The sequence below is a fragment of the Chanodichthys erythropterus genome, chromosome 15, assembly GCF_024489055.1.
Source record: "Chanodichthys erythropterus isolate Z2021 chromosome 15, ASM2448905v1, whole genome shotgun sequence".
Classification (NCBI taxonomy): domain Eukaryota; kingdom Metazoa; phylum Chordata; class Actinopteri; order Cypriniformes; family Xenocyprididae; genus Chanodichthys; species Chanodichthys erythropterus.
In genome coordinates, this window is record NC_090235.1 from 3,799,959 (window position 1) to 3,812,680 (window position 12,722).

Below are 12,722 nucleotides of genomic sequence, written 5' to 3' on the forward strand. Positions count from 1 at the left end.
ATTATAAATAGTCTCAGTTATAGGTGAGGTGTGAACTAACTGCATGTAAATTTGGAGGTATATCACTTTCCATACCTTAGTGATTTTTTTTTTACAACTCTGCTGAAAAAATTGCCTAGACCAGCAAAGAAGCTTAGGCTGGCAGCAGACATGCTAAACCTCTCCCAGACTTGTTAAACTTGTTAAAGTCTTTGCTGTGTAAATTGGTCTTTAAGTGTCGCAAACCCCTCTAAAACCAGAAAACAGAACGGAGCAGCAAACCACTTAAGGCTAGTTTGAGATGTTTTCCTGCCATCTGGAGCCATACATTCTATACAAAAGCGTGTGTACAAACTGAAATGCAAAACATTGAAATATAGTAACTTGTAGTTTAATAGTTTTAATTATTTGACACACACACACACACATATAAACATAGCAGAAGCTTATTATATATTTCAGCACTACATGTACAAGAATAAGAACGTGTCATTCTGATGTGTGCGATAATAAAACTCACCTTTGCCAAGAGCAGTATACGCAAACAGAAGAGTATCTTTGTTGCAATAAACAAGGGCTGAATGGGAGTGGCGGATATTAAACTGGCACTCACTGCACACAATATCACCAATGAAGCATAAAACAAAACAAAAACAAAGAAAAAAAAAACAAGAGTAAAATAAATATTTTACCTCTGTATGTCTATCTTTCTTTTACACTAAACAATAATCTTTCCTTTTCCCTCTCAGTCTTTCAGAGGTGACCAGTCTAACCAGTTAAGCAACAAATATTCATTTCTGTTTTTTTATTTCTAGTGGTGACACGTGACCCATTTGCAAAAAACTAGTTGGTTTCTCACAGCCATCAAAAAAAATATCTGATCGTAACATATCAGTTTGCTGGGGTTTTGTGCCTTATTTGCAACCTGTGAAAACCACTAGTCCTTCCTCAAACAAACTGCAATGACTCCTGAACCAACTGAGAAGGATATTTACATAGTGAAAACATTTGTTCTTCTGTCTTGAGAGTGGCTTACGCAGTAAAAGTAGTAAAGAAGAGACCAGTGGGTGGGGCTTGACGTCCAGTAGTTGTTAGCAAGCTCCAAACCTAATTTAGGTCAAACTCCACCCATTAGGTCCACAGAGGTGCAGCTGGACTAGGTCAAGCTCCACCCATTACATCCAGAGAGGGGGAGCTGAAGGTCATTTTGCTCCACAGCAGGGGTGAGGAACGTTGATCCTGGAGGGCCATTGTCCTGCCGAGACAATGGCCCTCCAGGATCAACGTTCCCCACCCCTGCTCTACAGTGAGCACCACGTGAGCAATGTTGCCTCCAGTTGGCACAGGGGCTGCTATATAATGTCTTTTGCCACCTGATCCTCACTGTAATAATGTTGATACATCAACCCCAAGTTGGGTTGAAAATGGACAAACCCAGCGATTTGGTTGTTTTAACCCAACTATTGTTTAAAAACGACTATATGGCTGACTTAAAATGAAATTAAAATGTTAATTTTAAAGATATTGTGGGTTCATTTTAAGTAAGCAATACTGTAATTTTTAAACAATAGTTGAGTTACGTAAAACTATCCAGCAGGTTGGGCAAAAACTTAACCCAACTGCTGGGTTAAAACAACCCAATCGCTGGGTTTGTCCATTTTTAACCCAGCATTTTTTAGAGTGTAGTGTGGCCCAGATCCGGCCCACATCTGGTACATGTGGATTACACACGGACCAGATGTGGGCCGGATCTGGGCTGACACCATGTTGCCATCAAGGAACTTGAACCTACAATTCCTCTCAGATCTGCCATCTATATCATCTCACTGCCTTCACGGTGCAGTGTTATATGCTTTGAGATGACATTCAGATAATGTCTGAGGAGGTTTATAATCTTGCATTAGCGCTTTGAGGTAACCAGTGAAAGCAAATAATTGGAGGTAATGTCTCTTCGGTACTATGAAAATTCCCCTATTTGGTTTTTTTTTTTTTTTTTTTTTTTCAAACCTTTACAAACAAATACAAGAATTGCACACACAAAATGCAAACTGCTTCACATCTCTTGCAAAATGAAGCACTGCATTTAAAATATCACAAACATACTGTATCTCAATAGGCAAACATTTGTCTACGCAAACACCTTTCTATTTTTGGATATATCACATACACACAGTTATCCAAAACCTAAAGCTCTTCTTTCATGAGCTCCTATGAACATTTCTGTACAAGATTGAAAGTAATTGGCAGAGAGAATTCACTGTAAACACGAAATATAATATAATAAATTTTTTTTTTACTATAAGCATTTGTGGTTGTGGATACAGTATTACACAGTACATAAGAAAAGAAATGCATCAATACATGTGTAGTTGGACAGAAACAATGGTTGTGTTTGAAAAAAGGAAATCAAGATACTTCCTGTCCGATTTTTGTGTGTTACATAGAATTGTGTGTTGTGTTTGGCAAAAAATGTTTTATAAAATTGAAAAATGAATCGAAGGCTGACAAAAATTGTGTGACAAGTAGCCTAAATTTTGTGTGTAAGCAGTAGAAAAAAAAAAAAAACTAATTCAGTGCCACAAGAACAAGATATGGTATTTTCCTAATAAAATAAATATTATGTTTTTATTTTTAAGTTTTCTGTTAATATAAGTTTTAAAATCCTTTCAAAAATGCCTTGAGAAACTACAACGAGGATGTTTTATCGACTTACACAACAACACTGACTTCACCAGTGGCGTGAGTTGTGGGCGTGGCTATCTGTTTGTTCGATCTATGGCTTTTCTTTCAGTGGTGCAGAAATGACGTAGGCTTCTATAGTTTTTATTTATTTATTTATTTATTTTTATTTTTTTAAGTTAGTTCGATTGAAACGAAAAAGTTAATTTGGAAAGAAACTGTTAAGTTGTGTCCACAGAGAAAATTATATTCAATATTATTGACCCTGAAGGGTTTTTTGCAGCCTGACACGGTGTTATTAACCTTGATTCTTATGTTCTTCAATGTTTCCATTGTTGAGGAACATTAACATTATGTCCCACAGTACTGATAGCCTACATGAATGCTTTGGAGCTGCAATTCGATCCAAAAACGTACATTTTATCTGTTGTAATAATAGTCTATGATACACATCACATTATCCCTACTGCTTGTGGCCTTCACCCGTTCTTCTTTCTTAGCAGGTATATGTGCATACCAGGTAAACTGTGCCACGCTTTTTTTTTTAATCACCTGCAGTCAAAACACCTGGGTGTGCGTGATAGTCTGGATTCTATTTACAGAACATTCTGCATTCCAGCAGATAACCTAGTGTGATCAGTCTATGAGAATGAAATTTCCTGCAAATGAAAATAAAAAGAAATACAGATATTATTTTCTGTATTTATTTTTCAATGTATTTCTATACTTTTTAACTTTTATTTATTTATTTCCACATGTATTTATTTCCAGATTTATATATACATTTATGCGTTATTTTCACTGATATGTTTAATTATTTTGTAGCGACCAAAGTTTTCCAAAAATATTTAAGAATTTTTGTAATATTTAAGAAATATGTATGTGTTTATTTCTGAGGAGAAATCAAGTGTTCTTGATTTATAGCACATTGGCATTAAATCAAACTGTGCAGCACAGAAATTAAATGATGATTATCATAATCCACAGATTAAAAATACCAGTGTTAAATCTCTCATCTGGTTGCAATTTAGCCTGAAAGTTACGAGCACAATATTGCACCACTAGAGGGCACATGAATCCCACCACCTAGCTTATGGGACACTATCGTGTCAGTTGTGAGTGCAGATTCAATATCAGTTTGTTTAACACAGCCTCTTTTTTCTGCACTTTAGTTTCCAAAAGAAACCATATTTAGTTTTTTCTGAATTGTTCTGCAATAAAATGGGAGGTAAAAATTGAAATGAGAATAGGTTATATTCAACTCAAATTCCAGAAATGTTGGGATGTTTTTTTTTTAAATTTGAATAAAATGAAAACTAAAAGACTTTCGAATCACATGAGCCAATATTTTATTCACAATAGAGCATAGATAACATGACAAATGTTTAAACTGAGAAAATTTACAATTTTCTGCACAAAATGAGCTAATTTCAAATTTGATGTCTTCTACAGGTCTCTAAATTGGGACAGGGTGTAGCATCTCCTCTTCTTTTCAAAACAGTTTGGCATTGAGGTTATGAGTTTCTGTAGTTTTGGTGTTGGAATTTGGTCCCATTCTTGCCTGATATGGGTTTCCAGCTGCTGAAGTGTTTGTGTTCATGAAAGATCTGGGCTGCAGGCAGTCCAATTCAGCTCCCAGAGCCCAACACCTGTTAAATCTCTTAATGCCTGTCATAGATTAACTAGGGATACCATCTAGAGTTCTTCAATGAATGACTGGAGGCGTTAAATGCCAGTTTTCCCTTTTTATTTACTGACACATCAAGGTAAATAAAGAGTTTTTAAATGTTCATGTCTTTATACAAAGGGGTTAAGCAAGGGGAACACAGGGAATAGAGGGCGGCTCTGTGACAATGCCATATGACAACCTGAAATATTGGCTCATGTGATTCGAAAGTCTTTTAGTTTTCATGTGCCCTCTAGTTCAGCATATATATATATATATATATATATATATATATATATATATATATATATATATATATATATATAGGCACAACTGTTTTCAACTTTGATAATAATAATAAATGTTTCTTGAGCAGCAAATTGACATATAGAAAGATTTCTGAGGGATCATGTGACACTGAAGACTGGCAACACAGAAACGGTTATTTAAAGTTGTAAAAAATATTTCACAATATTACTGTTTTTGCTGTATTTTGGATCAAATAAATTCAGCCTTGGTGAGCAGAAGAGACTTCTTTTAAAACATTAAAAAAATCTTACAGATCTAAAACTTTTGAATGGTAGTATATTACACAATAGCACAGAAAATGATTACACCCTTGTATATATGTAATTTTTTATAATAAAAAAAAATATATTATTCTTTCTATATTTCATCTGTTAAGGGTCCACTATATAGCCAAATATTGGAAACTTAAATAAAAAAGAAAAAACAATAATAATTAGCATTAATTATGTGTTCACAGCTGGGAAATAATCAAATGGGATTTCACAAACTTGATGACATAGAAGTTTCTCAGCAGCTGATAAGGGTGTTTCGATACGGTACATGTAATAGAAACTCCCAACTTGGTATTTTCATTCTTTGTTCAGCTGCCAGCATTAGGATACATCAAAATATTTTATGTTATTCTCAATGCAGTTCCTCAAGCATGACAAGCATCACATTATTACTATCAGAACCGGCTGGTTTGCAAGAAGCAATGGGAGTATTTCTCTCATACTTGAGCAATCCATTTTAATTAGATAAGGATATGTCAAAGTCAATGTTTTGGAAAAGGGTTGAAGATAAGCGTGATAATTTCCGTAAACCACAATCTGTTTATGTATTTTTGCCCATGAATGGGGACAGGAAAAAAGTTTCTTGTAGCTGATATGAAAAATGTATGTGCTGCGCACAGCTTCAATGTGCAAATTTTTAAGCTACGTTTCAGAAATTCAGCCACATATCCTCCCTAAAAAAAACTTAAACTACAGGAAACATTTTGAATCCTGGGGCCTGTACCATGAAGCCGGATTAGCTGGCTAGCCAGGTAAGTTTCAGGTTAGTTTGCGCCAATCCTGGGTTTTAGGTACCATGAAAGTGACTTGGCATTTAGCAGTGTTCATCACCATAGTAACTTATGCTCCACGCCAAACCGTTATGTTCTGTTTCAGTGATCTCAAACCGAAGTTAAGCCAATCGGATGTGGGCTAAATGAAGTAATAGTAAAAAAGTAATTCTCCCGGTTTCTCTTCCTCCAAATTAAAGGTCACTATATATATATATAAAAATTAACAGTGAAGTAAACCGAATGTGCAAAGTGAAAAATTAAAGTGATTATTACGTTTGCCATATTATCAGCATGCAATTGTGTCATTGAATTGATATCAGCATTGCTTGTATTAGTGAAATCTGTGAAGCATTTCCTTTATACATTTGTATGTACTAATATGGACCATATTATAATTTATGCTGCTTTGCACATGAACTGAAGCAATAGAAATTCCTGAGAAATGCGTGGCATGACATACAGTACAGTCCAAAAGTTTGGAACCACTAAGATTTTTAATGTTTTTAAAAGAAGTTTCGTCTGCTCACCAAGGCTACATTTATGTAATTAAAAATACAGTAAAAACAGTAATATTGTGAAATATTGTTACAATTTAAAATAACTGTTTTCTATTTGAATATATTTGACAAAGTAATTTATTCCTATGATGCAAAGCTGAATTTTCAGCATCGTTACTCCAGTCTTCAGTGTCACATGATCCTTCAGAAATCAGTCTAATATGCTGATCTGCTGCTCAAGAAACATTTAATGTGTACAATTGTACAAAATATTTGTGTACAATATTTTTTTTTTCAGGATTATTTGATGAATAGAAAGTTCAAAAGAACAGTGTTTATCTGAAATCTAATCTTTTGTAACATTATAAATGTCTTTACTGCCACTTTTGATTGATTTAATGCATCCTTGCTGAATAAAAGTATTCATTTCTTTCATTTCTTTTAAAAAAAAATAAAAATAAAAATTCTTACTGACCCCAAACTTTTGAATGGTAGTGTATAATGCTACAGAAGCTTTGTATTTCAGAGAAATGCTGTTCTTTTGAACTTTCTATTCATCAAGGAATCCTGAAAAAAAATAAATAAATCAGCATATTAGAATGATTTCTGAAGGATCATGTGACACTGAAAACTGGAGTAACGATGCTGAAAATTCAGCTTTGCATCACAGGAATAAATTACTTTGTCAAATATATTTAAATAGTACACAGTTATTTTAAATTGTAATAATATTTCACAATATTACATTTTTTTACTGTATTTTTAATTAAATAAATATAGCCTTGGTGAGCAGACAAAACTTCTTTTAAAAACATTAAAAATCTTAGTGGTTCCAAACTTTTGGACTGTACTGTATATATCAGTATTTATTTCATTTTCATTTATTTCATTCACTGTAACTTTAGTGAACTTTGCTGAACTCTAGCCATCCCTATTTTGACTACCCACTGCTTTGACTTTGAATTAGTATCAAGGGGGAGTTTAATTAAACACAGATAACCTAGGCCCGCCTCTCATTCCCCTTCCATCCCTTTAAATCTACTGCCTTGCAGTCTTCTATCAGACCTGAAGCAAACAGTGCTTTTTTTTTCCACCTGAAAAGAAGGATATTTTTCACTGCAGATAATAACCAGTCATGGTTTGGAAAAGCACACTTGTAACTACTTTGATTCTTCATCTTATTTCATTGGGAGGTATGTGCCTTAGATACAAAACTTTATGCTATTTATTTTCTTTTTATTTTGGAGCAAAAAACCCTTTAAGGCATCAGGGATGGGCATCTTCGGTCCTGGAGGGCCACTGTCCTGCATAGCTGAACTCCAACCCTGATAAAAACCATCTGCCAGTAACTTTCTGGTAATCCTGAAGACATCGATTAGCTTGTTCAGGTTTGTTTGATAGGGTTGGAGCTAAACTCTGCAGGACAGCGGACCTCGAGGACCGAAGGTGTGTATCCCTGTTCTAAATGAATAAATGTAAATGTAAATTGATGTATAATAGATAATGTTGATGTTTCATTCTCTGACCTTCTTGTAGTAATATTTGAGATGTATCTTTCCAAAAAAAAAAAAAAAATTACTTTTCTGCATAATATGCATCTTGTCCTGCTTCCATTAAGGGGGACAGAACATTGACCCTGGCGTGCTGCTCAAATCAAACTTTCCTCCAGCCAGACCTTCAGATAACAACCTCAAGGCGATCTGTCTTTATGGCAATGGCCGTCCCAGATATCCTGCCGCCCGTTTCCCTTCATTCAGTTACGCTTACGCTCGCCGCGCTGGAAAGGCTCTAAACAGACTAGAGCAATGGTTCAGTCAGTGCTGCTATGGAGGTTTGGCTTATGGAAATAGACAGATCCTTTGCTGTGCGGAACAAGCAGTGAGTACACAGAATGAGAAACACATGTCATTTAACTTCAGCAGTGCTGAACAAAAAAATAATTGTCTTTTTTCCTTGTTTTTGCAGTGGAAAACTGCTTTGTCCCGTTTCTGTATTGAGGAGTACTCCACCATGACTTTGGTCCATGAGTGCTGCGAGAAGAAGAGAGAAGAAAGGTGGAACTGCTTTGAAAGTCGGGCTCCTAACCCCTTCTACCAACCCCTGTCTGGTTACAGGGTCCCCATAATACCGCCTGGTAGGATTTTCACCTGGGACCCCAACACCTGTTAAATCTCTTAATGCCATAATGACAACCTGAACAATTTGATTTGATTTAACAGCAACAAAACCTGTCAATTAATCAACTGTGAAGATACTTTTCAGGTAAATGAAACATGCTCAGTATTCTGTAATAGCTGAAATATAACTCTGTGCATCAGTTTATTTATCTTCACGCATATTATTGTATACCATAGAAAAACATGCAAAATAAAATGTGCAGCAGCTTACTATCAATCAATGTATTCCCAAAGTGCCAAAATGTTTCAAATAAATCTGAAGCCTTTTCATTGTAAAACCATGACTTTTCCTTTTAGAGAATAACTGTAGGTACTCTATCTATTTTTCAAACCTGTACATGGACTTTAATAAGTGTATGAAGAATAAACAATGTGTCAATAATATATATCGTCACTACCTTCTTTTTTTTTTTGTAAACATTCAAGATATATATATATATATATATATATATATATATATATATATATATATATATATATATATATACAGATATGGAAAAAATTAAGAGACCACTCCAAGTTCAGAAATCAATGTTAAGTGGTCTCTTATTTTTTTCCATAGCTGTATATATATATACATATATATATATATATATATATATATATATATATATATATATATATATATATATATATATATATATATATATATATATATATATATATATATATATATATATATAGGCACAACTGTTTTCATCAATGATAATAATAATAAATGTTTCTTGAGCAGCAAATCAGCATATTAGAAAAAATTCTGAGGGATCATGTGACACTGAAGACTGGAGCCAACACAGAAATACATTAGATAAACAGTTATTTAAAATTGTAAAAAAAAAAAAAAAAAAAAAAAAAAAAAATATTAAACATCTAAAACTTTTGAATGGTATATTACACACAACAGTACAAAATAGCTAAATGATTACACCCTTGTATATATGTATTTTTTTTTTCTATATTTCAACTGTTGAGCGTCCACTATATAGCCAAATATTGGAAACTTATATAAAAAAGAAAAAACAATAATAATAATAATAAAACAGCTTATTCAGCATTTCTTTAGCATTAATTATTTGTCCACAGCTGGGAAATAATCAAATGGGATTTCACAAACCAGATGATGTAGAAGTTTCTCAGCAGTTTCGATACCGTACATGTCAAAGAATTTCTCAGAACTCCTACTAAACTTGGTATTTTCTTTCTTTGTTCAGCTGCCAGCATTGGGATACATCAAGATATTTTATGTTATTCTCAATGCAGTTCCTCAAGCATGACAAGCATCACATTATTCCTAGCAAAACCGGTTTGCAAGAAGTAATGGGAGTATTTCTCTCATACCTGAGCAATCCATTTTAATTAGATATGGATGTGTCAAAGTCAATGTTTTGGAAAAGTGTTGAAGATAAGCGCGATGTTTTGCGTAAAACATAATCTATTTATGTATGTTTGCCCATGAATATGGTCAGAAAGCTTTCTTGTAGCTGATATGAAAAATGTATGTGCTGCGCACAGCTTCAATGTGCAGATTTTTAAGCTACGTTTCACAAAGTCAGCCTCATATCCTCCCTAAATTCATTACCTGTTTCTCACTTAAACTACGGGAAACATGTTGATTCCTGGCAAAATGTCAGATGAGGGTTTAAAACTCATAAACCAATGTGCAAACTAAAGTGAAAAATTAAAGTGATTTTTTTTACATTTGCCATATTATCAGCAAAATGCAATTGTATTTATAACATTGATATCAGCATTGCTAATAAATCTGTGAAGCATTTCCTTTTTAAATTTGTATGCACTAATGTGGACCGTAATATAATTTATGCTGCTTTGCACATGAACTGAAGCAATGGAAATTCCTGAGAAAATACATGGCATGACATATATATCAGTATTTTATCCATTCACTGTAACTTCAGTGAACTTTGCTGAACTCTAGCCATTCTTATTTTGACTACCCACTGCTTTGACTTTGAATTAGTATCAAGGGGGAATTAAATTAAACACAGATAACCTAGGCCCTTATCTCCATATAAACTCTGCTTGATGGTCCCACCAGCTTTGGCCGACCTTCCCCTTCCATCCCATTAAATGTACTGCCTTGCAGTCTTTTATCAGACCTGAAAAATCGAAGGATATTTTTCACTGCAGATAATAACCAGTCATGATTTGGAAAAGCACACTTGATCTTCATCTAATGTCATTGGGAGGTATGTGCCTTATCTACAAAACTTTATGCTATTTATTGTCTTTTTATTTTGGAGCAAAAAAGCCTTTAAGGCATCAGGGATGGGCACCTTTGTTCCTGGAGGGCCACTGTCCTGCATAGCTGAACTCCAACCCTGATAAAAACCATCTGCCAGCAACTTTCTGGTAATCCAGAAGACATTGATTAGCTTGTTCAGGTTTGTTTGATTAGGGTTGGAGCTAAACTCTGCAGGACAGCGGACCTTGAGGACCGAAGGTGTGCATCCCTGTTCTAAATTAGATATCCTGGCCCCTGTTTCCCTTCATCCAGATACGCTTACGCTTGCCACGCTGGAAAGGCTTTTTTCCTTGTTTTTGCAGTGGAAAACTGCTTTGTCCCGTTTCTGTATTGAGGAATACTCCACCATGACTTTGGTCCATGAGTGCTGCGAGAAGAAGGGAGAAGAAAGTCGGGCTCCTAACCCCTTTTACCAACCCCTGTCTGGTTATAGGGTCCCCATAATACCACCTGGTAGGATTTTAACCAGGGACTCCATCACATGTTAAATCACTTAATGCCATAATGACAACCAATAAACATTCAGATTTTTTTTCTAAGAAAATGTTTGTTTGTTTATTTATCCGTATTTTTAGATAACTGGTATCAATCTCAGACAAAATAATTTGCCAGATCTATGGAAACTCTACTTAGACGTTGTTCCACATTATTAAGCAAGTCACAGTTCTCATGCCATATGGGGAGGAAGAAAGATCTTTCTGAAGATGAAAAGCATGAAATGGTGCAATGTTGTGCAAAAGGCATGAAAACAACTAATATTGTGTAACCTGAATGGAGATTATCGAATTATCATAAGATTTGTGAGTGATTTAGGGTGCATTCACACTTGTAGTTCGGTTCGTTTGGTTCATTTGGTCCGGACCAAAGAAGAAAAAAAAATTTTTAGTCCTGGTCCGATTAGCATTCAGATTGGCAATTTTATCACCGAACCAAAAGATACCGAACTTAAAGGCATAGGGATACATTCACAACCTGATTGGTCGGATTTTATTACATGAGAGATTCCCATATTACATGAGAACTGTAACTTGGTTAATGATGTGGAACAACCTCTAAGTAGAGTTTCCATAGATATGGCAAATTATTTTGTCTGAGATTGATACCAGTTATCTAAAAACACACTGATAAATAAACAAACAAACATTTTCTTAGAAAAACTAAAATCTGATTGTTTATTGTACTGAAATCTTACTGATAATTTGGAACGCAGTGTATTTGAGATCACATTTCATCTGCCATTCTGTTTAATTCCTACGGTTAAAATGTCCCGGTTGGGAATTTAGTGAAAAGATTTTATTTTTAAAGAATAAACTTCACTGGCTCAACACTCAACACCGTTTTTTTTTTTTTGGTTTTTTTTTTGACAATTTTTTGAATGAAATGGATCTAATAATTGATCTATAGGCTCCCTAATAGTTACATAATCTGACCAAAAAAATGTAGGGGTAAACCCACACTGGCATGATTATTTAACCTTTATGTAAATATAATGTTGCACAATGCATACCAGATTGAAAAAAATGTCATTATTGTTGTCCTACATCAATTGGGGCTTAGGCAATTAATATTCAGAAATGAGAACACAAAAACTTGAACTGAGCTGAATAATTATACTATGGTCTTCTGTAGAGCTGCCTTTGACATTATTGCATATTTGATGAACTTTGAAACGTTGACACTGTTATTGAATTGGCGTTGAACTGAATAATGACACTATTGTCTTCAATTGGAGCTGCTTTGTAGCTACATTGAATTTGCTTCATAAGTGAACATTGCAACATTGAAACTGTTATTGAACTGAATTCAGTCCACTTTTGCCAAGCTGCAGGTCAGCTAGCCTACAACAGAATCTAACCTAACCCCAGAGACAGACAGCTTTCGCGACCGATGATAAAGACATTTCTCCACGCCCCTACCTATCGGCTCGCCCATTACTCCAACCTGCAGATACCCACACTTTTTTAGATTGACATTGTGAGTTGAGCGCCCCCTGTAGATAACCGATTTTTCCAAGAACGAGCCATTCTACTGGTGTGAGTGGTTCAATGGCCAGCCACCGCGCCCAGCAGGACAGAGCTGCGCAACAACGTCACTTCCGCTTGTTTTG

At 34.8% G+C, this 12,722-nt stretch overlaps 1 protein-coding gene across 1 annotated transcript; it reads left to right on the forward strand.

The window, feature by feature from the left end:
- Window positions 1–7,239: 7,239 nt before the first annotated feature.
- Window positions 7,240–8,726, forward strand: ecm1a (extracellular matrix protein 1a). Its single transcript, XM_067361492.1, has 3 exons — window positions 7,240–7,368; window positions 7,794–8,053; window positions 8,141–8,726. The coding sequence occupies exons 1-3, from the start codon at window positions 7,311–7,313 to the stop codon at window positions 8,342–8,344; spliced, it is 522 nt and encodes a 173-aa protein (XP_067217593.1). The 5' UTR covers window positions 7,240–7,310; the 3' UTR covers window positions 8,345–8,726.
- Window positions 8,727–12,722: the final 3,996 nt, after the last annotated feature.